Consider the following 26,642-nt stretch of genomic DNA (forward strand, 5'->3'; position numbering starts at 1 on the left):
CGCTAGGCCAATCTGATTCCGCTGCATAATAATTAGGAAAGCGCAGCCAATCAGAGCCCGCATGTCAAGGGCGGGGCCGCGAAGGCGCGAAGCTGAGGGGTCCTCGTGTTGTGGGGGCGATGGCTGCGACGATGGCGATGGCGGTGGTGGGGCCCGGAGGCCGCAGTGGAAGTGCCTCGGCCGTTGTCGCGCTGAGGCTGGCGCTGCTCCTCGGGGCCGCCCTGGGCCCCGCCAGGGCCACGGTGTATTTCCAGGAGCAGTTTCTGGATGGAGGTTTGGCGAGGGCAGGGGGGTGGTGTGAAGGTGTGAGGTGAAGGTGTGAGGTGAGGGTGTGAGGTGAAGGTGTGAGGTGAGGGTGTGAGGTGGTGGGGAGGGACCCCCACTTGTACCATGTTTACTGACCCCCTCTTGTGTTGCTGGCACCGGCCTTGCGGGACAGCCAACTGGCAGAAGAGGTGGATATATTCTGAGTACAAGCCGGACCTTGGGAAGTTTAAACTCACCGCTGGGAAGTTTTATGGAGATCCAGAGCGAGATAAAGGTGCGTGCGTTTCATTGCAAATCTGCTACTGGAGCCACCTCGAGAGTTGGGAATTTGCCTTTATAGATGTGCTGTACGTGGCAATAAAAGTATTTTTTAATTGCAAACGGAGACAAATGTAAGTTTGGCTATTGTACTAATATCTTCACAGGTCTACAAACTAGTGAAAATTCTAAATTTTATGCTATCTCCTCACGATTTAAACCATTTAGTAACAAAGGGAAAACTCTGGTCATCCAGTATACTGTGAAACATGAGCAGAAGATAGATTGCGGTGGGGGATATGTTAAAATTTTTCCCTCAAATTTGGACCAGAAGAACCTAAGTGGAAATTCACGTTATTACATCATGTTTGGTGAGTTTAGAGTTATTTCTTCATTACTAAAATACTGTCACTGCTGTTGTGCAATTCTAAGATGGTTGTGAAAATGGTTGAAAAAGCATAAAGGAAGGCTGTCTTAAAAAAATAAGGATGTTGTGACTGTAAGGAGCTAGTTCTTCCACACTTGAGAGATCTCTAAATATGTATTAACAAAATACATATTTATGCAAACATTCTGAGCTGATTTGAAGGACGTAACAGAAAATGATCAGAGTGAGCTTAGAATAAAGGTAGTTGTTCAGCAGGATTTATGGTTTTTTTAAAACCTTTAACTGTAACTGCATACTGTGGGCCATTATCTGCCCTGATAGACTTGTATTAGTGTCCAGTGATTTAGCGAAATTTGTATATTTGTCTGTCAAAGTGAAATTTGTCATTATGTATCTAATAACGTTATTTGCCTTGTGCCGGATACAGCTTTTATTTTGCTTGAATTTTTGTTTTCTGGGTTTAGTTCTGTTACAGAACTGTACCCCAGGCTACACAAAATCTAAATCTAAGGTAGATTTACAGACTTTGAGTAGAAGTCCATTAAAAATTCCATTAAAAATGGAATGGGAGGGATGCCTAGCAGTATTAGAAGGAAAAGGTAACCAACTTGTGTTTTTCTGCAGAGAAGTTAAAGATACAAAGCATATAATCTCTTTGTTGTAGGGCCAGATATTTGTGGATCTGAGACAAAGAAAGTCCATGTTATTTTAAATTACAAGAATAAACTCCATCCGATTAAGAAACCAATCAGATGCAAGGTAAATACACATTTCAGAGAGACTTAAGCTTTAAAATAAACAAGTTACAGGGATATTAGGAAGAAAAATAAAAAACTAAACCAAACAAACACAACAAAACCCCTAAATAACTATTCCAAACATGTAACACCTTTCTACTTTTCATCATATCTTAAAAATCATGTTAATTAGGGGACTTCGGGTATTTCTCTGTTCATTATATGTTTGCAATTTGATGATTGCATTCATAATACCTGATGCTGATACGGGACGAAATAAAGTTGCAAGGGTGCTGTATGTGATTAAGAAATGTATATCTTCGTGTTTCTTAAATGTAACCTTAATTCCATATGTTCAGAACAGATGTGAGGACTGGAAAATAGATGTGAAAAATGTCATTAATTTTCTGCCTCTAGGAGACTTTGGGAATTATTTTTTCTTACTGCGGCTTACGAAAAATCCATTAGAAATTAGTTTTATAATTCTGGTGCGAGACAGTTCCTAAGAGCTGTATTTAAGATTCTTAAAGAATTTCCTTGCGTTCTTTAACACCCAGGTTGACGGATATACACACTTATATACTTTGATTATAAGGCCAGACCAGTCTTACGAAGTAAAAATTGACAACCAAATGGTTGCATCCGGCAACTTAGAAGATGATTTTGATTTTTTGCCACCGAAGAAAATTAATGATCCCACAGTGCGCAAACCCACTGACTGGGATGATCAAATCCAAATTGATGATCCAAATGACACCAAACCTGAGGTAATTTGATCTCCTTATTCTGCATTACTGGATTATTTCATTTCTACTGAGTACACGTTTGATCTAGTTGAACTCTGCGCTACTTTTGCTTTCTTAATCTTTTTAAAGGATTGGGATGAACCTGAATACATCATGGACACTAGTGCTGAGAAACCTGAAGACTGGGATGATGCTGTGAATGGAGAATGGCATTGTCCTATGGTCAAGAATCCTCTATACAGGGTATAAATAATTTCATAATCCTAGTTATCCAGAACACTTTAAGCAATGTTTCTTTGCCTGACTACTCAGAACATGCATTTTTTCCTAGGGAGAATGGAAACCGAGGCAGATTAATAACCCAAATTATAGAGGGGTTTGGCCTCATCCGCAGATCGACAATCCAGATTACTTGCCAGACTTCAGTATCTACAGCTACAAAAATATTAGCGTCATTGGACTAGATATCTGGCAGGTGAGACACCCTTATTGGAAAATAATGAACTTTTTTTCTCACCAAGTGAATAGCAACCTCTTTCCCTTTTGCATATAAACATTATGTATTGGTTTGGGATCTTAGGGACCTATGTGTTTGGGGTTTTTTCCCCCCCCTCTTTCTTCAAAGGTGAGAGCTGGCACAATTTTCGACAACTTCTTGATAACAGATGATGAGGTTTATGCAGAAGACTTCGGAGATGAAACGTGGGGAGAAACAAAGGTAACGTGAAATTCTTATGTCTGTTTTGGTTCTTTTTTTACCCCATTTTTAAAATCTCCTGTCTAATCTGATGAAGAACCCCTCGGTGCATAAAAATGAAATTTTAACATTAGGGTCCTGAAGAGGAAATGAATATAAGGCAGACTGAGGAAGAGCAGGAGAGGGAAAGGGTTATGGAAGAAAAATACTTTGAGGAACGGTTTAAGAAAAAGCTAGAGAGAAGAAACTCTGGGAAGGATAGAGCAGCGGAGAAGCCTATGGAGAAGGAGGAGTTTTAACTTATTTGAAAGAAGTTCACATTTTTTCACTTAAATCACTTTGCGTTTTTTTTTTTTTTCACTTAAGGATTTTGATGTTTTGTTAACAGCTTGTTGAAATCTGCACCAATGGAGTTGTAGTAAAACAGGATTTTTTAAAAATTCAGCATTAAATTTTGTGACTGGTTTTAGTCATTAGTAAAAATACCTTAACATAGTTAAAATCTCTGTAGAAAAGGTTAATTTTTTTTAATTAACTGTATCTTGACACTGCTAAAAATGTATTAAAATCACTTGTAATAAAGCACTAGGTTTTGGAACTGTTCTACACTTTCAGGGTTTAATATTAAATGTAAAATTCATGCTCATTTTCATTGAGGAGATATCATCATACGCTTTTTATGATATTCCATTAAAGAGTTCAGCATGTCAAATGTGTGAAGCGTGTTTCACAACATATTTCACAGTAAGGAGGAGATGAGCTCTGCAGTGATTGTGCACCTGTCAGAGTTTGGGGATTCCCGCAGCGCCGTTGCTGCTGCGAGGCGCTGTGGCCGCGCTCCTTCTGCCCGTTACCGTCCAACAAATCTATCCTGAAAAGTTTAAATGTATCCAGGCAATTTTTTGCCCTTCAAAAATCTGAAATGCACACGGTGCCTGGCAGCTGTCTTTATATATATATATAATTTTTTTTTTTTTTCCTAAATAGGGTGGCATAGGGAGGATTTTGCAAGAGTGAAACAATGTGCCTGTTTTTCTGTGTGACCTCCCCTCACTTGTAACTTGTTCAGTCACTTCCCTCATCCCTTCTCTGGTCCTTCTGCACCTCTGCATTTCCTTCCCACTCCTCTAAGAACTAATGCTATAAATTTAGCAAAAAATGAAGCCAGAGGAGAAAAGGAGCGGGAGGGTCTGTGCAAGCCCCAATTTCAGCCTGGCCAGTTTCTAGCCTGGCAGTGACTGAGGTCAAATTCTTTCACTTCTTGTTTGAGCGGTGTCGCTTGTAAAACAACTCCGATGTTGCTGTGGGGTGAAGATCTTTGGAAGCTACTGAAGTACACTCTAACGCCAGCCACCCTTTACCTTTTTTCCTAAATGCATTGCTGTTCATTCAGCTTTCCTACGCCTACAGTGACCTCGTCTCGTTCAGCTTGCTTTCCAGTACTCACACATTTTAGGCGAGGATTTGTTAACTTTGTTATTTGATGTTGAATATCTGATCGTAGACCAGAGGAAGCTTAATGCGGCGAGGTCTGTTTTGGCAAGGTTTAGCCTAATGAAGTAATATAACGAGGTTTGCCCGGGACAAAGTTGAACGCAGGTCATCGAACTAAAAGGTCCATGAGTACCTTGCCTCGGTTACCTGGAAGAATATTCCCCGCGGTGTTCCCTAGACCTACTTTGTCCGTACCGTAGGTAGGTCAGCGCCAGCCTCGCCGGAGGAGAGCGCCCGCCGGGCACAGCGAAGCCGCGGCCGCTTTGTTCCCGCCTCACATCCCCCTCCTCAGCCGCCCCACGAAGCCCCGGGAGGCGGCGGCCCAGCAGGCCCAGGCCGGGGCCGCGCGGTGCCAGGCGCGGCCGGGGCCTCCGCCGCTCGCCCCGCCTTCCCCCCGCCTTCCTTCCCCCCGCCCCGGCCGCTGCCCGAATCAGTGGGAGGAAGATGGCGGCGCTCATCCCCCTCAGCCAGCAGGTAACCGGCCCGCCGGCGGCCGCGCTCTGCCGGGAGGCGGGGGGCGGCTGAGGGGAGACGCGGCCCTTTGGGCCCGCCGGTCGGAGAAGGAGAACCGGGCGCTCCCCGCTGCGGGTCCCGCTCGGGCGGGCGGGTGCATCCGGGGCCGGGGCGGCGCTGGGGCCTCTCCCCGCGGCCCGGGGCGGGGAGCAGGGCCCGGGCGGGGTGAGGGGCCGAGCAGCCCGCGCTTGTCCCCCGGGGCTCGGCCGCTTCTGTGGGGGCACAAAAGGCGCTGGCGTCGTCCCCTCCTGGAGGCCCCGGAGCTGCTCCCCTGGGAAGGGGCAGGGCAGCCCCGAGGCTTCGGAGCATTTCCCTCCCCGAGCTGGAGCTCCTGCCTTGGAGCTGCGGGATGAACGTGGTGCGGGGCCCGGGGATGGGGCTCGTTCCCTGCTCGGGACGCTTTGGTCGCGTCACCTTCTTCTCCTGTTTGTAACACGGGGTTAATGTCACCTTTAGCTGTTGGGGTGTCATGACTGTGCTTAATATTTGGGAGGTGCGTGAGTAGCGCAGCCAGAGGTGTATCAATAAAGGACTCAGGGTGGAGGAATGAAAAGGAGGTTTCCACCCGTCAGCAGGAGAACGAGGCTTCTGCAAAGACCCTGGACCTTGCAGCTTTTCTCGCACCAGCAGGGTGACATTCCTTGGGGAGAGGCTGTTTCGAGCTCTGGTTTAATGGTTGGGATCCTTGGGTAGATTTTTGCTCTTGTTACAAGTTTTTGAATTATTTTTTCACCCAAATAATTTAAACCTGAACAGCGTGATCACTGTTGATTCTTTTCCATACTCCTGTGAAGATAGTTGGCTTACTTATTTCCTTTAAAACAAAAGCAACACCCCCCACCCCCCCACCCCACAAATGCCTTGAAATTAAAACTATTTTCTACACTGTGTCTAGGCCAGTCAGGAATTCAGAACAACTGCTACTGATAGTTCAAATTATTTAAACATATCACTTTCCTTTTAATAACGGGCTTCTGTTTGTGGTGATCTGAAAAATCATGTCTCAGTGGAGCTACGTGGTATTTGGGTAGTATGTAATTTGCGTCTTATTAAGAGAGTGCACTGCTTTTTAGCTCTGAATAGCAGTAGGAGTCCTGTTTAACATCTGTTTAATTAAATAAACATCTGAAAGCATCCATGCACATCCAAGCTTATCAAAAGTTTTCAAGTGATGTGGTGCAAAAAATAAATATAGAATAAACTCTGGACTTGAAGGTTTGTTGTGGAACTTACATTGGCAAAAATGTATCATATTTGTTATACTAGAAATCCTGCTTCTGTGTTGTTTAAATTCCAGTTGGTATTTGAGAGGCTGGCATCAGTGGTATTTTATATAACGTATTATCTTTTGGAAACAGGGCCACCTTCTGTGAGCGTATCGGTTACTTTGATGTATTATTTTCCAACTAATTAATTGGAAGCATTCTGGTTTTCAAACTTTTTTTTCTATATTGAACTGTCAAGAGTCATCTACCTGTAATCAGGGCAGTAAACAGGATTTCCCTGGAAATTAATAGACTTCCCCTCAGTTTCTTGGTTACTACAGAGATATGTGCTTGCTGTAAAAAAACCAGAAATGGTATTAAAAGTATAGGAGAGGTTACATGTGCTGTCATGTTGAAGCATGTTTGCTCAGAAAGATCCAAAATAAAAATATTGACTTATTATGAGCTATAAAGAATATGCATAATTCAAGAATGTGAAAGTTTAATCATATTTGTTCTCATTAATGAATTTTATTATAGTTCTGTTGTTCTCTGTTTTTATTATGTTATGAAAGAGAATTTAGAAATCTAACTCACAGTATGCAAGCTATTCAACATTTCAGCTGTCTCAACTGGCTGTGTATAAAAACAGTTGAAGAGCAAGCAAGTAAAATCAGTTCTTGGTGTTAAACAACTGAAACTGGATTTTATTTACCTTTAACTTTATTTTCTTGAATATTTGGTCACCTTATCAGTAGTCTCTCCACTGTGCCAGGCGTGTTCAACCTCCACCTCTGGAGGTTACGGAGAGTTATGTTAGAGATCTGGAGACAGTGCGGATCACTTTGTGGCTCGGTCTTGTGAAACAAGAGGACGCCAAGGAGAATAATTCACCTGATGCAGAGTTCTTTGTGGTCCTGAGATGACCTCAGGAAAGAGGCTGCGAGGAGCTGGGTTTATGGATTGTTCCGTGCCGTTTTCCCAGCCCCGTGTTAAGGGCCGTGGAGCCGTGTCCACGTGTGTGTACTGCATACAACAAGGCAGCGTTCCAGATCTGCTGTCACAGCGCAAGTTCGAGGCGTGAACTTCAGTTTTTTACAGGAAACCAACTCGGAGGCTAAACAACAAGGTTCTGAAGTGTGTGTTTGGGACGCGGTGTGAGGTGTTAGTCATAGGTGATGTTTTGGGGAATATGGAGTAGGCGTAGAAGCCAGGGGGTTGTTAAATTCCAAGTCAAACTGAACCGCTGTGTAACAGGTTATATCATTTGACCACTCATCAGCTTCAAACTCTTCAAAACGCTTTTCTCAATTGCCAGCATCGGCACTCTCTTGTGTAGGTTCTTGTTCAGCAGATGTCATCAAATTTACAGAATCATCTTGAATGATCGTGGTGGTCACATGTGGTGAGGGGTAGACAGGCAGCTCTGCTATTTTTATCGCTTGAGCCCATTTTGTCTGCTCTGCCTCGTCACAGAGATGCAGTCATTCAGGTAAATCGGTCAGAGAGGCTTAATCTTTGTCAAATTCTGCAAGTAGAGGGTCGAGTGATGAAGGGCTTTCCAGCAGCGCTTCGAGGAATATATTGCTGTAGCAGAAACTTCACAACGTTTAAGCACATCACCCCGGATTCCTGCCTCCTCTGTCAGGTAATCAGCTGGATGTCGTGGCCGACGACACCAAACGAGGACGACAAGAATGTCTGGTGATGGGATGAGATCATTCCACGCTGCTGCTGGAGTGGTTTGCTCTGTATCTTGGTATGAATCCAGTCTGTGTGCTCTAGGATCCTTGCCAACTAGAGGAGCTTGTAGTTGCTCCTTGGCTAGCTCCTCTGAGCTTTCTGAGAAATGAGAGCTGTAGAGTTGGGTGATAGTTGGCTAAAACAGATTTTATTCAGAATTGGACAGGCTATTTCCTATTTCCACCTTTTCTCTGAATGTCCTGTTTCCTACTTCAGACAGGAACACGGTGCTTATCTATGCCAGCAAAAAAGAAGAGGCAAATTTATGGTCGCCGCTTTTTTCTTTTGAACTCCTGTCCAGTTTCTGGAAGAGCAAGAGCTTTTAGAGTGTGCTGATGTTGGAGAACGCAGTGGCTGATTTTGTTGATGGATATAAGTGAAGTACATATAAGGTGTTTAGGAAACTCTTCTGAAAACGCGTGGTTTTTCTAGCTAAGTAGAACTATTGATCTTCAAAGAGCTTGGTGTCTGTTTGCACTTGGTTAATAGGGTTATTTTGGACAGCTCCTTATATTAAGATTTGGTGTGTTTATTGTAAACCTACAGGAAGATTCTCTTTGTGTAAAATAAAATTTTGCGCTCTTCATTGGTCTTCTCTTTCATCATATTTCTGTCTCCCTTCCCCTCAGTGTAGGCAGAACATGTGGAAACCCAGGTGGATGACAAGGAAGAAGGTGGCACTTGGGAGATGATGTACCAGGGATCAGAGTTAGTGCGAAATAATCGTTTGTCAGGCGTCTGATTTCCCGCCGTAGGTGGAGAGTGGGTGTCCCAAGCAGTGTTTGGGATGTCTCAACATCTCCGCATCTCACTCATTAAACTGTGTTGATTTGGTTGTTTCGTCACGTGTTTTTAAAGGCCTTTGAGTGCTCTGAGGGGCGACTGGTTCGCGACTGGATTGTACCGTTTTTTGCTCTTGGTGGTGTGGCTGGGAATGGTGTGGAGGTGTCAGCTGCCCGTGGCGGTTGTAGGAGGCGACGGAGGAGATGGGTCTTGGGGCTTCTGCCGCTTTCGGCATTTCAGTTCCCGTTTGCTTGGAATGTCAGCAAGACGGAAGAGGAATCTGGTTGTTTAGTCTCCGGAGAAGGCAGGACCAACCTCTGCGTGTGCTGCTTTTATGTAATGCGCTGATAACACCAAGGCGAAATCCTCCAACAGCATCGTCAGGGAATCATGACATTTGTTCATTAACCATTCCATGCTTTTTATTATCTGTTTCAGTTTAATATTCTATTCCTGAAAACTCATAATCACAGTCGTATTTTGAGACCAGGGCTCTGTGTGTGTGTGTGTATAATTGTCTGCTGAAATTATTCCAAAAATATATATACAGTGCAGGAGGTACTCAAGTCAGCACTGTGGTGAAAACTCTGCCTTTGATATCGGTGGTTCTCCAACTGGGGCCTGAAAAATACCTTGGCAAATAGTTCAAAGCTGTTCTACAAAACCTTATTACCATATAGTAGTGTTAATTAAAAGTGTGAATGTGAGTATGAATGCTGATGAATAATAAGTTTTAAGAGGTGACAGGAGTTTGTTGGCTGCAAGTTTGGGGGAATTACTGTTAATCCACACTTAGATTTCAAGTAGCGAGTTTGAAACAGAGCGAATTAATGTATGGTTTTATATTTTTGATAAGAGCAGTATGCAAAGTACAATACTATTTTTTTTTTCTGTCGGTCCCTAAAGGTGGGCTATCTGTGATTGCAGTTCTGTCTTTGCTTTCTTAACGTCTCTCTTGTTTTTCAGTTTTCTACTGGGAATCCATTATACGAAACTTATTACAAACAGGTAGGTTCTTAAAAGAAATTCTAAAAATAAAGTGCAATTTCCTCTTCCCCAAGATTCCTCTCTTTCCTCTCCCCATTGCAGTGCTAAACTCCTGTAAATTCTCTGCTGACTGGTAACGTGTGCTCCTAGAACTCCTTTTGACCTAGAGACAAGAGGCATTTCATTTCTTACCTCTGCTTTTGCAACAGACATCCTTCAATTGAATGGGATTTTTTTTATCTTTCAGGTAGATCCAACATACACAGGGAGAGTTGGGGCAAGTGAAGCTGCGCTGTTTCTTAAAAAATCTGGTCTCTCTGATATTATCCTTGGAAAAGTAAGTTGAAAGAATTTGATAACGCAGTAACGATTTGTACACTTGCTTAAGTGCAGCTAACCTTGAGCAGAAGAGGTTTGCGAAAGGGAATTCAGTGGAATGCAAATCAGATCCTTTGAACATCAGGTCAACCACAGGCGGGTAGTAGCTCCACGGTATTGTTCTGAGTTTCGTAGGAATCTAAAAGGAAAAATAGCCTTTTGTGTAACATTTTTGTTGTTAACTTGGGAATTAAATAACGTTGTGTGTCATAATTTGAAAGCTGCAATGAACAGTTCAAGAAGGCATACAGTGTGAACTGTGGAGCTGAGTTAAGTTTTATTTTAAAATCACGATGGCTTTTATTTTGTATCTCCACAGATATGGGATTTGGCTGACCCGGAGGGTAAAGGCTACTTGGATAAACAGGTAAATGAAATGTCCTGTAGACCTCTCGCGTTCCCTTCCACGGATCAGCCTTGTTTCAAGAAAACCCTGATACCCATAATACTTATCCTTAGCTTTTTTTTTTTTTTTAAGTTTTCATTTACAACATAAGGATTTTTTCCTAGTGCTGCTCACATCCAAGTATATCACTCATTGGGGCTGCTGGAGAAATTTGGATCTAATTCTCTGTTCCTCTTTTGTTTTGTAAATTTTGTGTGTGGGATATAAAGATACGTAGTCTCTGAGTTTTTCACAAGTGTAAACTATGATTTTTAAGATTCATTTAGGAGTGTTTCTTGCATGAAAAGATAAAACTAAAGTGTCTAAAAGTGGCTTAGAATGTCGAATACCAAGTTATGGGAGACTGGTTTAGACTGGTTGCTTTTTTTAATAGAAAACGGTATTGTTTGTAGGGTTTCTATGTCGCGTTGCGCCTTGTGGCGTGTGCACAGAACGGGCACGATGTCAACCTGAGCAGTCTGAACTTGACTGTGCCGCCTCCTAAATTTGTAAGTAATACATACCTAAATGTTTATATGTATTATATGAGAACGAAGGCTTTAGCTGGAACACTGGAACAATCTTCTCTTTCATTAATGTCATGGTTCTGAGAGTTCAGGCTGCTGTCAGACTGTTCTTCAAAACAACTGCAGTTGTGGTTCTGGAATAGTATAAATCAGTGTGACTTGGGGTTTTATTTGGGTACATGTGCAGCCTTTTTTCTTTTTTTGCAGTGTAGTTAAGCTTCATGTCTATAACCATGTCTTAATTAGTAAGGGTGAGAAATGAAGTGTGTGTTTTTATATATGTACACGTAAATAAAAACTTCTTTAATTTTAGCATGACACTAGCAGTCCTTTGCTGATCACACCACCTTCCACAGAGACTCACTGGGCTGTTAGGGTAAGTGCAAAAGACAACACATTCCATCCATTCTTTAAAAGTAAATATTTTCCTTGGCTGTAATTTTCCCAGTGAGAGAGTTTTTGATCAAATATATTTCCCATTTCAGAAGTCCTCCCGTTCTGATGACAGACCTGTGCACAATAGAGAATATTGAGCTGTAGTTTTGTATTTGCAATACGTATTAAACAAGCTTTTGACAACCCCTGGTGCGATGTTTTCAGGACACAATGAATTTTAATCTTCTGCCTGGATTTCCTCCAGCATCCCAGTAGTAGGCACTTTGGTGTTTGTATAAAGGAGCCCCGCTGAGAACAGCAAAGCATTTCACCAAATTCATCCTGAAGTATTAGATTGAAGCTTGAGTTCGTATGTTCTAATTAGTGTTCAGTGATAGACACAATATGTATCATTGGAAACAAGTAACTTTTGATACATAGATGGGCATATTTCTGTTCAGTTAATTTTCAAGTACAAACATTTTCCAAAAGGTAGAAATTTAATAAAAACTTCTAATGCTGATTTTTTTTGTTTTTCTTCGAAGTCTGAAGCAAATCATTTGAGAGGAGTAGTTTTCAGTTCTACAGAGTTTGTCAAAGTTTGTTTAAAATGTGGTGGGCAACCTTGTCCTTTTAGAATACTACAGAAACACATCTTGTATGCTGCATGTTAAAATCTCTCAGCTGTCGTAACTTTAGCTTTGAAATTAAGCTCCTAAATCTTGCTTCATGGGGTTTACATTGCAATACAGCATGGTGGCACTTGCAAGAAAGCTTGGAAATTTAGAATGAATAGAATACTGACCAGTCTTAATTTCTTGCAAGATCTCATTTTCAACACTCACACAGGCACACTTTTTTACTTATTCAGGCTATTTCTTACCAACTAGGTGGAAGAAAAAGCAAAGTTTGATGGTATTTTTGAAAGCCTTTTGCCAGTAAATGGTTTACTTTCAGGAGACAAAGTAAAACCAGTACTGATGAATTCAAAGCTACCTCTCGATATCCTAGGAAGGGTAAGTATGCTGTTTAGATTTAGCTGTTCTCTCTTGAGCTTCTCGTAGTCGCAATGTTAAATATTTAAATGTAACTTCTCAACACGGATCAGGTTTTGGCTGAGATTTTACACTGAGTGCCTGCTCTAAAGCAAAAACATTAAGTAGGCTCTGAAGTCTTCCACTTAAATGTAAGAATAATAATAGTAATTTGGGCCCTGGAGTAGATTGGCTTCACTATCTCTGTATTCATTTTAAGAGCTGGAAATTTTTATTTTGGTTGTTTAAAAACAAGAAAATGCTCTCCTAAACCGTAATAGCTTTTATGACATTATCTTCTGCTGTTTTGTCATTTTTCCAAATACAAGTTATTAGACACACCATTAAATCCATCCACTGTTTGTACAAGTGAACACTTTAAAACGTCCTCGTTTATTGTAGCTGTCAAATTGTCAAGTATTTTTCTTCATGTATATTTATAAATACTTCTGAGATCTGAGTTTAGTGCATCCATTGCATATTTGCAAGGGAAGCAAACCTTAAAGTATTTTTCTGCTTCCATTTAAAATACTTATTCATTAATGTTTTACGTATTGATATGACCAAGAATTTATACAGTCTTTTAAGAGCTGTATCTGCGTTATATACTTTCATCTCTTCAGGAAGAGCTGCCTCTTTCTCTGTATTATCTACAAAATCAAAGTATCTCTCATTTTAATTTGTACTCAAGTATGGCGAAATACTCAATCTTGAAAAGCTTTGCGTTTTATCTTATTATTGTCACAATAGAAATTCAGGAAGATTTTTCCTGTTTGTGGACAAGGCAGGGGACTGAGGAAATGGGCAAAGGACTAATCAGCTATTGAAATCTGCACAGTGAGAAAGCCGGGAGGAGAGTTCGGATGATTGACCCGCAGTCTGAGCTTTCTGTCCACTCTACTATTGTCTCCAAGTCATATTGATGATTAAGCAGCGCTAGCTGTATTGTATTAGTGTATTGACTTTTCTGAAATATTTTAACTTTCTTATAAGCCCAATTTGGCCAGTCTGGTAGCCCACACCCTCTGGACAATTCTGAAAGTCACCTCTGGGTGTTTTTAGTCAGCTTGGTGACTCCTTAATTGCAACATAGAAAGATGAAAAACCTGCCCGTGTTGCATCCAGGATTTGTTAGAGCCAGTGTTGATTCACATTGCCAGAAAATGAATTCAGTCTGTTTCATCAGAGAATGTTTAGCTAGGCCTAATCTAAGTAATATCGTGACAAAAATCTGTTGGGAGTCTGTAGAGGGCATGCTTGATATATGATGATTAACATCAAAAGCACAAAATGGAACTTGGTCTCTAAATCATTGTTTTTATCATGATTGCTGTAGGTCTGGGATCTCAGTGACATTGATAAGGATGGGCACCTGGACAAGGATGAATTTGCCGTGGTGGGTTGATTTACATTCTCAGTTCAGTGTGTCTGCCAGAGCAAATCGCTCCGCGTTTTTTCTCAAGAGTTTTGCAGCTTTCTTTGCTTCAGTTGACGGTTCTAATCTAAATTGTTCACAAGGAGCTATTAAATGATCTTTCTCAAATCCATCTACTGACCCTTGCCTCTGTCATCAAGGTTAAACGTTTTGGCATTACATTCAAAATGATCTGCTCTGGTTTACACCTCTAATCTTACCGTCTGTTTTACTAATATGTAAATGACTGACACTGGAAAATCATGTTGCTTTTTCTTATAATCGTTCATGTTATCTGACCTTTTTGCCTTTGCAGGCAATGCATTTGGTTTATAGAGCTCTTGAGAAAGAGCCAGTTCCTTCACTGTTACCCCCTTCTCTCATACCACCTTCTAAAAGAAAGAAGACGCCCGTCTTCCCTGGCGCGGTTCCTGTTCTCCCTGCGAGTCCTCCGCCGAAAGACAGTCTGCGTTCCACCCCATCTCATGGGAGCGTCAACAGTCTCAACAGCACAGGGAGTTTGTCTCCCAAGCACAGCATCAAACAAGCACAGGTACATATCTTTTATATATATATCAGTAAACAGCAGGGAAAAAACCCTTCGGTTTGATTTCTGCCTCGTGAGCACTTTTCTGAAAACGTGTTTGTTGTTGGGTGGAGGGAATGAAATGAGAATGGCAAGACTTGGAAGAATGGAAGAGAAGCAGGTGAATTTTAGTCAGAGTGACTGGGAGGTAGCAAGTCTTATGGGGAATTTTCACTTTTCGTAGAAAGTGGAACCATAGAAAGGTTTTATTTGTGTATCTGCTTTAATACCAAATAAATTGTTAATCTATCTTCTAAAGCTCCTGTGTTATTAGCATGAGGACTTAGTATGCCTAGTTGGGTCCGTGTTTCCAAAGAATGAAGGCTTTTCAACTGATGAATCAGTTTATCAGTATTTGTAATTCAGGTGAAAAGTATTAAGCTAAAACATTCATTGGAAAAGGGGAAATGCCAATTTACCAGTCAGATTTGATTGTGCAAAATATTCAGCGCATCCGACTCTGAGTAATGTCGTATATACTCAAGACCGTTTATCTTCTTTTGAAATGTAACATTTTGTTTTACAGTCCTCTGTGAACTGGGTAGTACCAATGTCCGAAAAAGTGCGATACGATGAAATTTTCTTAAAAACGGACACAGACATGGATGGTTTTGTGAGTGGCCAAGAAGTAAAGGACATTTTTATGCATTCAGGTCTGTCTCAGAATCTCCTAGCACATATATGGTAAGAATTCCCTAGTAGCTGTATTTTTGTAACTTGCTGATCTGGGAAGACAGATTGTTCAGCCAGAACTGTGAGCCCGACATTAAGAGGAAAAAAACCAAACCAAAACAAACCCACCTCTTTTACTTGTCCTGTTCCCATGCTAGGATATGTGGGCTATATGGAAAAACAAGGGAGAAATAAACACTTTGTTTTTCTAGAATGGGGATATAGGTCAGTCTGTGAATTGTGATAGTTTTTTGAAGTTCTAGTGCTCTGAATATTTTCTCAGAGTAACACCATCTTATTTAGTGAAATATATCTAATAAAATACTGCTCTGTTTATGGAAGTCTTTCACTAGAATAAGCAAACTCTGATAAGGCTGAATCAAAAGAAAATTACATGTATATCTGTATTTCAGGCTTCTCGGTAGAGGAGAAATAAGCTTTTTTTGTTTATAAGTGTGATCTCTTTTTTACCAGGGCTTTGGCAGACACAAGGCAGATGGGGAAGCTGAGCAAAGATCAGTTTGCACTAGCGATGTATCTCATTCAGCAGAAGGTCAGTAAAGGGATTGATCCTCCACAAGTGCTGTCCCCTGAGATGATCCCTCCCACGGAGAGGAACACTCCCATACAGGTGAGCCATTGGTTATTTGGAGATAATACTGAGCTTATGTGCTTTGAGAGGAATGGGCTTTGAGTATTAATTTTTATATATACATACTTTTTATATATATATATTATGGTAAAGAATTACCAATTTTTTTTCTTATCTCACCTTATAACATTTGAAAATGTACATAAACTTTTAACAACACAAGACAGCGAGTAAAGAATAATGCGATAGAATATTCCATAAATAAAGGAGTAATAATGCTGAGAAAAGTCGGGCATGAAAGCTCCTCTTTTATCATAGAGAAGGTTTTTTTAACTTCAGGGAACTGTTAAAAGAAACTGTTAAAATCTGGTTTAATAGCCTGTCTGTGACTGTGATCAGTACCAAATTCCTCTCATGAAAATGTAGAATTTTTTTAAATGAATAAATGAAGACTGATGACTTCCGAGTTTCTGGGAACTGATGGTTGATTCGTCCCTTATAGCATGACAGTCCCTGTATCCATCTCTGTTAATTCCATTTTCCTGGAGCATCTGATCTTTTGCTGAACTCTGCTTTGTTCCCTTCCTTTCCTCAATGCTGTGTTGGTGCATTTCTGAAACTTTAATGAATCAATGCTTCTGTCATGTCAATACATTCATCTTTTCTATAAGTTATATAGAATTTTCCTTTATGTTTTTACTTTGCCTAACCAAAAACCTTTTGAGCCTCTATATTTCAATTGCTGTTGCTCTGGTCCTTTTAAGGTTTTTCCTCTATCCTTTTTCTATAGACTCTGTCAGGTTACTTGACCCCTGTAGGAACTGAGATCTCAGCACTAACAGAAATGCGTCGTGTGAGTAATTGTGATGCCCAAAAGAATGCAAATTTGTTTATCTACACTACTTGTAACTTCAATTTTTTTTTTTTTATTTCTATACCCTCTCCTGTCTCTTTGCTCTTGTGTTCTGTGGCGCTTGCTCTTGGCATGATGATAATGTCACAGATCATGAAGTTTTTCTCATCTGCTGTGGTTTAATAAACTGTATGCTACGGTGAACATAGATTATTTTTCTGTTCGTGTTATCATAAGCAATGCGGCAGCTCATTTGAACTTATTTCACGATCATATTGGGGAACGTCTTATGATCCTGTACCACACACAGTACAGGTCTCTCAGCAAATCTGTATCTGGCCTGAAAATGTAAGAGTGATATTAGAAGCTTTTGATTTGCTAGCTTGAAGAATTAGTCTGGATTGTTGTTTATGATTACTTAATGGTGTATTACCAAAAGAAATGCTCACCCTAAAATGAAAACTTAATTATTTAAACTGTATATTCACCTATTGTTTCCACAAAAAATGTCACATTTTACTATGTTACCTGTTTGTGGTTCCTTGGTTGGGCTCTTGGGTTTTTTATATTGAATAAAGCCAAGCCTTCTGTGGTTATCACAGCAATCTCAAGGTGATCGAAGTAAGCAAACTGTACTTTCTTCTTTTTAAAATGCTGTTTAAAAGTCACGGGTCTCCTGGTTTGTCATGCTAGCAGTGAGTTCAGTGGTGCAGTTTTTATTCAGCCGCAGTGATTTTTTTTTTTTTTTTTCCCAAAGAACTAGCAATCTTTTTTATAATAATGACAAATTTTGTACCAAATTCCGAGATCCTTTCTTAATAACTTCTAATGACAATTTTCTCGTCTAAAAGGCTCGGGATACCCTCTGCACCTTCCCTCATCTACACCTGAATGGCTGTAGAAATGACCTGCACTGCAGGAAATTGGGTGCAATTTGCATTAATTAATGGCAGGGCTCAAGAAGACTGAAATTACCATCTGATTTATGAAGTTCCCTGGAAGCTTTGCAATTGACTGTAGCAGAGCTGGGGGCTTAGTTTATTAATTTAAATTCTACCACTGCCTGCAGTTTATTCGTTGACCTTGTGCATGTCCTTTAACTGCTGTGTGTTTTGTCTCTCCTATCTGTTAAATATGGGCATAGAGAAAATTCTCGGCAGAATTGTGTGGCACGCTCAGTGGTTACTGCATCAGAATTTGAAACTTGCTATGTCCCGCAGAATTTTGCAAATGCGTATAATGAGGATTGTGTCCCACCTTTGTCCTCAGCCTTTGCACAGGAAGATCTTCTGTTACGACTTGGCATTTTAATAGACTGTTTCATTCTTAACAGGATAGTTCAAGTTCCGTTGGATCGGGAGAATTTACAGGGGTGAAGGAACTGGATGATATTAGTCAAGAAATTGCACAGCTGCAGAGGTAATGGTTGCGGGCTGTTAAATCATTCATATGTATCCACATTTACTCCTTTGAAGAATACATCAGACTATGGGCTGGCATTTTTGGCTGTGTGGTGTTTCCAGAGTAATATTTAATTGATTTTTGTGTGTGCTCATGCGTTTGTTGTATTATTTAACTAATCATGAACACGTTTGTTTGCCTTACAGAGAAAAATACTCACTAGAGCAGGACATTAGGGAAAAGGAAGAATCAATCAGACAGAAAACCAATGAAGTTCAGGTAAAAACTCTTGATTATCGTTATTAGTTTTCATTTTAATCTAAAGTAATATATGGGCAATTAAACATTCTTTCTTCTGTCTTTCCTTATGTTGCTTTTGGGCGTCCCATGGGATTTTCCTCTTTTATTTTCCCGTTCTCCATTATAAATGTTTTCTTCTGATGCTGGTTAATAGAAGATAAGTGAACTGTTTGAAATGTCTTTTTTGTTAGTGCTTGATGAACACTGTAATATTTAGGAAACCGTTGTTCAAAGAGTATTGATTTTGATAATTAGAATAGCTCAATTATGGATGTTCTGCGTCACAGTCTCTCTCCATCTTGTGGGCACTGATTTGTTTCCTGATGTCTCATACAAGTTCCTGCAGATACAAAACATACACATGCAGGGAATAATAACGTGTAAGGCATAGAAATTCTTGTGGATTTTGCTGGCCTGTTTGTCTGTGGTTGGTCATTCCTGTAAGACAACAGCTAAATGTGAGTTACAAACTGCGGAATTTTCCTCAGGAACTGCAAAATGATTTAGACAGGGAGACAAGTAACTTGCAAGAGTTAGAGGCTCAGAAACAAGATGCCCAGGACCGCCTGGATGAGATGGACCAGCAGAAAGCCAAGCTGAAAGATATGCTGAGCGACGTACGGCAGAAATGCCAGGAAGAAACACAGGTGGTGAGTTATGTTAATTCTGGACGTGCTCAAGAGTACTGTGGCTTTTGTTGAAGGAAATTCTATTTATTTAATGAATAAGTTTGCTTTGTTTATTAATTTTTCACATAAGTAGCAATTTCTACACAAATACGAGGTCCGAGAAAGGGTTTTGCCAACCTAAATACCTTTCAAAATGGTTATAAATGATGGGGTTGAACCAGATGTTCTCCAGTGGGCCCTTTCTACATAAATTGTAATTGTTCTGTGAATATATGAAACGTTTATTCCCCCCAGTGCGGTAGTTGTGAAGCGTTATTCCTGGCCCATGAGACAGTCCGTGGGCAGTCATGCATGTTTTCATCACTGTGAATCTCATCAGTATTCTGAGTTAAAAGTGATTTTTTGCCAATATAGCTAGTGTGTCTTCATGTAGAAACTTAGTGGATAAGGTCATGGAAGAAAGTGGGTAAAGAGAGTCATGTGCTGCTGTGTGATTTTAACACTTACCAGAGTTAAAATTCAACTTTATAATACTTGATAAATGTTTGAATTGAAAAGGAACCAGGTTCCGAACACTACAAGGTAACCATCTGCAAAACACCTTTTAATGATCTTTATAATTAGTGTGGTATTTCTGTCATTTAAAATATTAAAATTCTTGGTGTTATTGAATGTCCTATGTGCTTTTATCAAGGATTTTGTGTAACATACTAAGAAGCATGCAGTTCTTCACATTAAGTCGTTGCTATCTTCCTTGGCAGTTCATAGGTTGCTTTACAACTTTATTTATTATAAATTCATGATTTATTAATTTACATTTATTGCAAATGTCACTCTGATTTTTGTTAACATTTTGTTTCAGATTTCATCACTAAAAATGCAGATTCAATCTCAGGAATCAGATTTAAAGTCACAGGAAGATGACCTGAACAGAGCCAAAGCAGAGCTGAATCGCCTCCAGCAAGAGGAGACTCAGCTGGAGCAGAGTATCCAGGCTGGAAAAGTGCAGCTTGAAACCATCATCAAATCTTTAAAATCAACACAGGAAGAAATAAACCAGGTATTCACTGTAGCTTATACAACTTCTGGTTTGCTTCTTGAACATGAACTAGAAAGACTATTTTTCAGAAGAGAAAAAAAGACGCTGGTTCATGAAATCAGGCTTTTTGAGTGGTGCTGAGCAGGTGAATTCCCTGTTTGAGTCAGGAAAAGCTCAGCTCCAGTGGGGGGAATGCAACCACGGTTAACGAGAACGACGGCGTTATTGAATACGTGACACACTAAAGGGTTTTTCATTGCCTAGGCAAGAAGTAAACTCTCGCAACTTCAGGAGAGTCACCAAGAAGTCAATAAGAGTATAGAAGAATATAACGAAGCTCTCAACGGGATTCATGGTGGTAGCCTGACGAATTTAGCAGACATAAGCGAAGGCCTTGGGCAGACGGAAAGAAACAGTTATGGAGCTATGGTAAAAAAAAATACTGTTTATGTACAATAATTAGGTTTATGACTTGCACAGTAGTTAAGATGTTTGTTTAGTTGGCTATTGGTACGTTCACAAATGCAGTGATCTCTGCAAGGCAGCCATCTCTGTAAAAACAAAATGCTCCAAAGAAGAAAAGTGTAGACTAAAAACAACAACACATTCAGAGACATGATCTTAAAATGCTTTAGTGGTTAGGTGCTCCGCTTAGATGGCTTGCATAAACATTATGTTTAATTTCCAGGGGAAACTTCCAGATGTTTCTCTTATTTGCAAAACCCAAGTATCACTTACTGGAAGAAAACTCCAGTACATGTTCATAGTAAATTTTTTAAACCATTGTGTCCCTTTCCTGTTTCTTAATTCTTCCTTCCTCTTCATCCCCTCCCCGCCTGCCCCCGTGCTGTTCTGAGAAGTATTAATTAAGACTTCTTCATTTGCATCTTGTAAAGGGATGAAAGCAATCCTGTATCTTTCTAGTGTTGGAGGCTGTGTAAGTGTATAGTTGTTATTAGATATTTCTAAGTGGAACTCTCGTGCAGGTGCTCTGTGCACATGGCTACTCTGACAGGACTGCTCTCATCAACGTATTTGAGAATGGAATATATTAATATGAGAAACAGTTTAACCTTTTATTCTTCTCTGTATATACTTCTGACGTTCTGTGTAGTCTCAGGCTCCATATTTTTTTCTATTGTGTAATTACTTCTGTTTAGAAGCCACTTATTCTGAAAGTTCTTTAGGAGGTAATTTTTAAGATCATCAAATGGGAATGAAGATACAGTAGAGCTTCTGCTAAATGGGTAACTGAGCATTTTAATCAAAAGTTGCTGTAATGTTTCTCCTCTGAATTTTTAGGATGATCCATTTAAGAATAAAGCTTTGATGTTTACCAATAACGCCCAAGAATTGCATACAGACCCATTCCAGTCAGAAGATCCTTTCAAATCGGATCCATTTAAGGGAGCAGACCCTTTCAAAGGCAGTAAGTGACCAGTGGCTCATCTGAGACCTTGACCACCAATTGTCGAGTAAATGAGAGTTTCTCAAACTTTTATCATCTTGCCAAATAGTGGATAAACCAAATGATTTTTCTATTCTGCATAGGTGACCCATTCCAGCATGATCCTTTTGCAGAACAGCCACCTGCTCCAGCAGGTAATAGCCCTCTTGATGACAGGACAGATGTCAGATAAACTGTTTGTAGCCAAACGCAAAGATTTCCAGGGTTTCCGTGGCTTCGGATTTTTGGTTTGCATGTGGGAACTTAGAAACCTGACAGGGTGTGCATTCAGGATCAATATGTTAATAACGTGCATGTGACTCTTTATTAAGTCCATAACCTTAATATCCACATGTACTTACCCAAACTTAGTAAGTACCCTGTTTAGAGAGGTATCTGGAAGTATATCAGATTTAACAAATCATTGTGTGTTTTTATAAGAAAAATTACATCCCTGAGTATGAGGTCAAATATCGAATGGTTGATTGTGGACACACAAGAGGCTACATTCTATTTACCTTTGAATCCTCCTTCTAGATCCATTTGGAGGTGATCCGTTTAAGGAAAGTGACCCATTTCGTAGTTCTGCCCCTGAGGATTTCTTCAAGAAACAGGTGAAGAGTGACCCGTTTACCTCAGATCCATTCACAAAACCCCCCGCTTTACCCTCAAAGGTCAGTAATTTTAAAATAGATTTCTTTACTGTTGCCAAGCTTATTGTCTGAAAGCTAAAAGGAAACACAACTAAATACTTTTCTCCTACCTGATGAAATATCATTAATTTTATTCTTAACATTTCAATATGGATTGTTAAGGCAATCAGCAGTCTGTTCTTTCCAGTTCTGTGATAATGATGTCAAAGCGAGAGATTTTGACGTGAATAAAGAGACAAGTGCACAGCAGGACAATAATTCTGTGTATCTGTTCTTATCTAGCCTGACCCTTTTGAAAGCAGTGATCCTTTTACGTCTTCCAGTATCTCTTCAAAAGGTCCAGGTAAGAAGAAAAAATTTTCTCATGAAGGTGAATAAGGAGATATCTCTTTATGAAAGAAGAATCAAATGTAAAAGTTGAGAATACAGGAAGTGTCTTATGAACTGTTGGCAATTACCATTGTGGTCCTATTACAGATTATGAAGATTAAGTCTTTGAGTACACTATATACTTCACTCTTTTTTTTTTTTTTTCTTTTTTCCTCCAAACAACTGCTAGAAAAGCTATTGTTTTATGGAATTCGCTTTTAACATCTCATGCCGGGTCAAAAAACCAGTGTTTTTTAATCACCCACCTAGTTTTGTACTTCATTGGCACCAAGCATTCCTTGTAATTCTTAAGTAGTATTTTAAATAGCTTTTTTTTCCCCCTGTATCTGTTTCAGATCCATTTGGAACTCTGGATCCGTTTGGAAGTGGCGCTTTCAGTAGCAGTGAGGGATTTGCAGATTTCAGTCAGATGTCAAAGGTAAAGGTTCCAAGGGAAGCAGCTGCCCTTTTAAAAAAGTCTTATGTACAGATACTTTAAGGGTGTGATATGATCACAACTTTTCAGCTGACAACCCACTTCTGTTAATTTTTTTCCGATCAACCTTGCCAGCTACTTAGCAAAGCATTTTCCGTTCCTGATATGGCAGAGTCTTACCAATATTTTAGTAGATTCAACAGGGGTAAATCAGCTTTTCACAAGCATTTTCAAATATCAGAGGCGCAATAGAAATAACTTCTAGTTTTTCCTTATAAGAAAAGGTGGTTGTTCCAGATATTAATATATTTTAGTGTTCAACCTTCCTCTAAGTCCCGAAGTCTGACACTTCATCTCTTGGTGTCCTGACTTGTTCTTAAACGTTCTGAGGTGGAGTTTGGGATTTACAGTTGACATGAACTGCCCAACTTTTTACACTTAGTTCCGTGGTAACACTTGAAAATCGTAGAGTAAATGTTAACTAGAAAATAGATTATCGTATCACTGTGACCCATTAAACTTCTTTTATTTTTTTCTAATTTTTCTTACTGTTTTCGTTGGGGTTTAGCTCTCCCCTAGGTGGCGACAGTCTTTACAAATATCCATGCGTTTGGCTTGTTTAGACGTTTTAGCGAGGGCCTGGCTGTGAGCTTTAGCTTAGCCTACAAAATTCCTCTTGCTTCATTTCAGGTTGATAAATTTCCCTGCATGGCAGAATTTTTTGTGCCTTATTTTAGACAATAGGAGAGTCCTTCACAAGAGCCAGCTGAATATAGGAAACATCTTTAAAAAATAGGGGTTTGGGATTTTCCCTGAGCTTTTACAAAAAAGACAAATAGCTGTGTGTAACTTCAGAAAAGCTCAGAAGAAAGCGATCAGTTCGGCAATCTAACATGTTTTTCCAGTTTCTTTCATGGTTCTGTTTATTAGAGCAAAGCCCAGACTGTACTATGACCGTTCATTGCCAAATAGTAAAAAAAACCCAGAAAAACAGAGTTTTACTTCCTTTTCTTTTTCTCATCAGCTTTTTGGTAGGACTCAAAGTTCTGCAGGTATTTCAGTGATTCAGAGCATACGTACTTTTGAATGTTAATGAAATGCTGGCACCTCTGTCCGTGGGTGTTAGCGGCTTACACGCTGACATATTTCTGTAAATCGGTCCTCATTTTTTGAAGTCCATGCTTTTACTCGAATTAACTTGTAGCCTTCATGAAACAACAGATATTCTACAATGTGCTGACATTCTCATTCTTTTCTTTTTTCTCGTGTAGTCAGTAGCTCCAGACCCCTTCGCCTCCTCTTTTGGAGGGATGGGATTCTCTGATGACCCTTTCAAAAGCAAATCCGACACACCAGCGTTACCGCCGAAGAAAAATGTCCCTCCACGACCCAAGCCACCCAGTGGTAAGGAGGTTCTCTTTTTTTAATAGCCAGTTCCCCCAATTTTCTGTATATTATTGCACATTAGGGCAAGTCAGCATTCTTCTATCCCATTATCTTGTATTTCAACCATGGAGGGAGACATGAGATTATCAGTAAATTGGCAGAACTTGTCAATAAACCAGACTGGAACTCTTCAGACTGGCAATCAGATGATTAGGGAGTGGCATGACAGATCTGTAAAATCATATGTGGCAGGGAAATATGAAAAAAAAAATTCTTTCTTTTCCAAGTAGGCAACAAATGTGATTAGTAAGTGGCACCTTCAAAATAAAGAGAGGGGTTTGTTTTTCTACAATATTCTGAATTTAGGATTATTTTTTTTTTAACCAGAGAATATGGTGAATGTAAAAAAGGCTTGTTCTTGCTTCATGTCCATTATGTGTGGAAATTCTTAAAGATGTATGAATCTCCCAAACTGAAAATAAGATGTCTTTTAATGGAGATTCAACTTATTCACCCTCCCTAGAGTAGATTTTCAGATTGTTCTGATACCAGTGAAACTGTTTTAAGAACTGAAGCCACATAGAGCTGTTTGTTTCAAGTCTTGTCATGGTACAGTTCAGTTAAAACTAGCAGTGAACATTTAGTTGGCTCAAAAAAAAAAATCCCAAAAGCTGGATTCTGCTTATGAACAGGCACGTAATTATGCACAAAACATGTGGGTCAACATCTAGTATTCTCATGTATCCACTGGCAGTGCTGGGAAGCACAATACAAAGAAAACAGATCCACTCTTAATATCTCCGTGTCTAAATATGTGGCTTGTCTGTGTTTCTGCTGCTGCGTTTTGGAGCAGAGCATGCGCCCTGTGCCCATCCTGTTTACAGCAGGTACTGTTGATCTGGCTGGTTTTGCAAACCAGTTCTGCTAGAACTTGCTCCTTGGGTAACCTTAAAAGCTCTTTTTATTACTGGGGTATCCTGAAAATGTCATTAACCATCCCACAGATTGATCCAAGGTTTTGAAAATACCAGTTAATACAGTAAATTGATAAGCAGGCCATTGCAGCAGCATTAGTTTGTTCTTATTGCTATGATTTTGTTGTTTAAGAGGTCATGATGCACAGTAAAGCCCTGAAATGGGGTGATGAGGTTTCATCTGAGTGAGTATTGGTGAAAATTTGCCAGGAAGTGCCCTGGGATTGGGGAAAGGTTCTTGAAGCGCTCTGTTCCATGCTTGCTCTGTGCAAATCTTTTCTGCTATTGAGGTACCTGGGAACCTTCAGCAATTCAGAAACCCCATTATATGTCGTGTGGGCAAATAGCAGCTAATAGGACACAAAAGAATAGAAGCAGAAATATAAAAGCTGAAGGTACTTATTTGCAATTGTGAATGATGTTGTTCTTCTTAATTTGGTTTTCATGGGAAGTATGTAAGTGGTCACCTTTTTCCTTTTAAGAAATGCCTACATAAAATAATTTAGTGTTTAAAGGGCCTATATAAATTTGAATGAGTCAAACAAATACTAAATGTACCTGTATTATCTCTTTCATGTGGTTTCTTTCTGTTTCTTGTTCGAAACATGATTATTCCTAGCAAATCAAGTGTAACAGTAGCAAAGGTGAGAAATACATGCCGTAGGATTGACTCACCTGCATGGTTTGTATATTTTTTTTTTTGTATTTATGTATCTTCCCTCTTTTGTACATAGCGAGGAATTTTGGAGAACATTTAGCTTTAATAATTTGTTTTGAAGTTAGATGTGTGCACTCAGCCTTTAATCAGTCTTTTAAAAAACCTGTTTCAATGTGTACCTTCCCCTCTTCTTGGGAGACAATATTTGTAAGGTTCCGCTGCTCTACCAAAAGCAAATGTTGTTATGATAAAATAGACTAAGGAGGAAACAAAGCAGGGTTTTTTTAAAGCAAATGAGCCTCATGTGCTTATGCAGTTATACTCCTCCCTTCCTTCCACAACTAAGACGATCTTCAGTGGTTACTTAAAGCATGAGAAATTATATAGTAATAGCCTGTGATTCTAGCAAGAGATACAGGCGTGCAAGTGTGTGTCAGAAATGGGAACGTTGCTCAGAAAACAAACAACAGACAAGAAACTTCCGCTGTTTCTTACCTTTCTCATTGGTCTGTTTAATTAAAAAACAAGTCGGTGATAAAGATCTTGCTGAAAGATGGATAAATCTCGTTATTGTCAGATGAATCTGTAGTTTACCTTTCTGTTCCTGGTTCATACTCGTTTTAGTAAAACTGTTCTTTCTGGTGAGGGGGGATTTTCAATATTGGAAAGCACTTGTATGGTTTGTTTGCATTTTGTTAGGCAGGTGCAATGAAGAT

At 39.9% G+C, this 26,642-nt stretch overlaps 2 protein-coding genes across 7 annotated transcripts in view; both read left to right on the top strand.

Moving 5' to 3' along the window:
* Positions 1–131: 131 nt before the first annotated feature.
* Positions 132–3,392, top strand: CALR3 (calreticulin 3). Its single transcript, XM_065652859.1, has 9 exons — positions 132–273; positions 440–541; positions 693–896; positions 1,578–1,672; positions 2,208–2,417; positions 2,526–2,639; positions 2,728–2,871; positions 3,022–3,114; positions 3,228–3,392. The coding sequence occupies exons 1-9, from the start codon at positions 132–134 to the stop codon at positions 3,390–3,392; spliced, it is 1,269 nt and encodes a 422-aa protein (XP_065508931.1).
* A 1,614-nt stretch (positions 3,393–5,006) lies between these two features.
* Positions 5,007–26,642, top strand: part of EPS15L1 (epidermal growth factor receptor pathway substrate 15 like 1) — a 38,068-nt gene continuing 16,432 nt past the window's right edge. For 3 of the 6 annotated variants that reach the window (XM_065652419.1, XM_065652423.1, XM_065652422.1), the window contains exons 1-23: positions 5,007–5,061; positions 9,798–9,839; positions 10,066–10,155; positions 10,516–10,563; positions 10,995–11,090; positions 11,422–11,484; positions 12,374–12,499; positions 13,854–13,913; positions 14,248–14,484; positions 15,044–15,201; positions 15,664–15,820; positions 16,572–16,634; positions 17,968–18,053; positions 18,242–18,314; positions 18,824–18,985; positions 19,827–20,024; positions 20,268–20,432; positions 21,306–21,432; positions 21,555–21,605; positions 21,988–22,124; positions 22,386–22,446; positions 22,829–22,911; positions 24,180–24,312. In XM_065652419.1, coding sequence (XP_065508491.1) covers positions 5,032–5,061; positions 9,798–9,839; positions 10,066–10,155; positions 10,516–10,563; positions 10,995–11,090; positions 11,422–11,484; positions 12,374–12,499; positions 13,854–13,913; positions 14,248–14,484; positions 15,044–15,201; positions 15,664–15,820; positions 16,572–16,634; positions 17,968–18,053; positions 18,242–18,314; positions 18,824–18,985; positions 19,827–20,024; positions 20,268–20,432; positions 21,306–21,432; positions 21,555–21,605; positions 21,988–22,124; positions 22,386–22,446; positions 22,829–22,911; positions 24,180–24,312 — 2,446 coding nt within the window. In that variant the 5' untranslated portion in view covers positions 5,007–5,031. Of the gene's footprint in view, positions 5,062–9,797; positions 9,840–10,065; positions 10,156–10,515; positions 10,564–10,994; positions 11,091–11,421; positions 11,485–12,373; positions 12,500–13,853; positions 13,914–14,247; positions 14,485–15,043; positions 15,202–15,663; positions 15,821–16,571; positions 16,635–17,967; positions 18,054–18,241; positions 18,315–18,823; positions 18,986–19,826; positions 20,025–20,267; positions 20,433–21,305; positions 21,433–21,554; positions 21,606–21,987; positions 22,125–22,385; positions 22,447–22,828; positions 22,912–24,179; positions 24,313–26,642 lie in introns of those variants that run through there. The other 3 variants (XM_065652420.1, XM_065652421.1, XM_065652424.1) reach the window with 3 other exon arrangements.

This window comes from Caloenas nicobarica, chromosome 27 (assembly GCF_036013445.1).
Source record: "Caloenas nicobarica isolate bCalNic1 chromosome 27, bCalNic1.hap1, whole genome shotgun sequence".
Lineage (NCBI taxonomy): Eukaryota > Metazoa > Chordata > Aves > Columbiformes > Columbidae > Caloenas > Caloenas nicobarica.

What these genes read in the sequence shown, in the direction of transcription:
- CALR3 (XM_065652859.1), top strand. Translation starts at nt 132, where the DNA reads ATGGCGATGGCGGTGGTGGGGCCCGGAGGCCGCAGTGGAAGTGCCTCG. An exon ending in ACGTTATTACATCATGTTTG is followed by an intron (nt 897 to 1,577) that starts GTGAGTTTAGAG and finishes TCTTTGTTGTAG; the next exon opens with GGCCAGATATTTGTGGATCT. An exon ending in AGAAACCAATCAGATGCAAG is followed by an intron (nt 1,673 to 2,207) that starts GTAAATACACAT and finishes TTTAACACCCAG; the next exon opens with GTTGACGGATATACACACTT.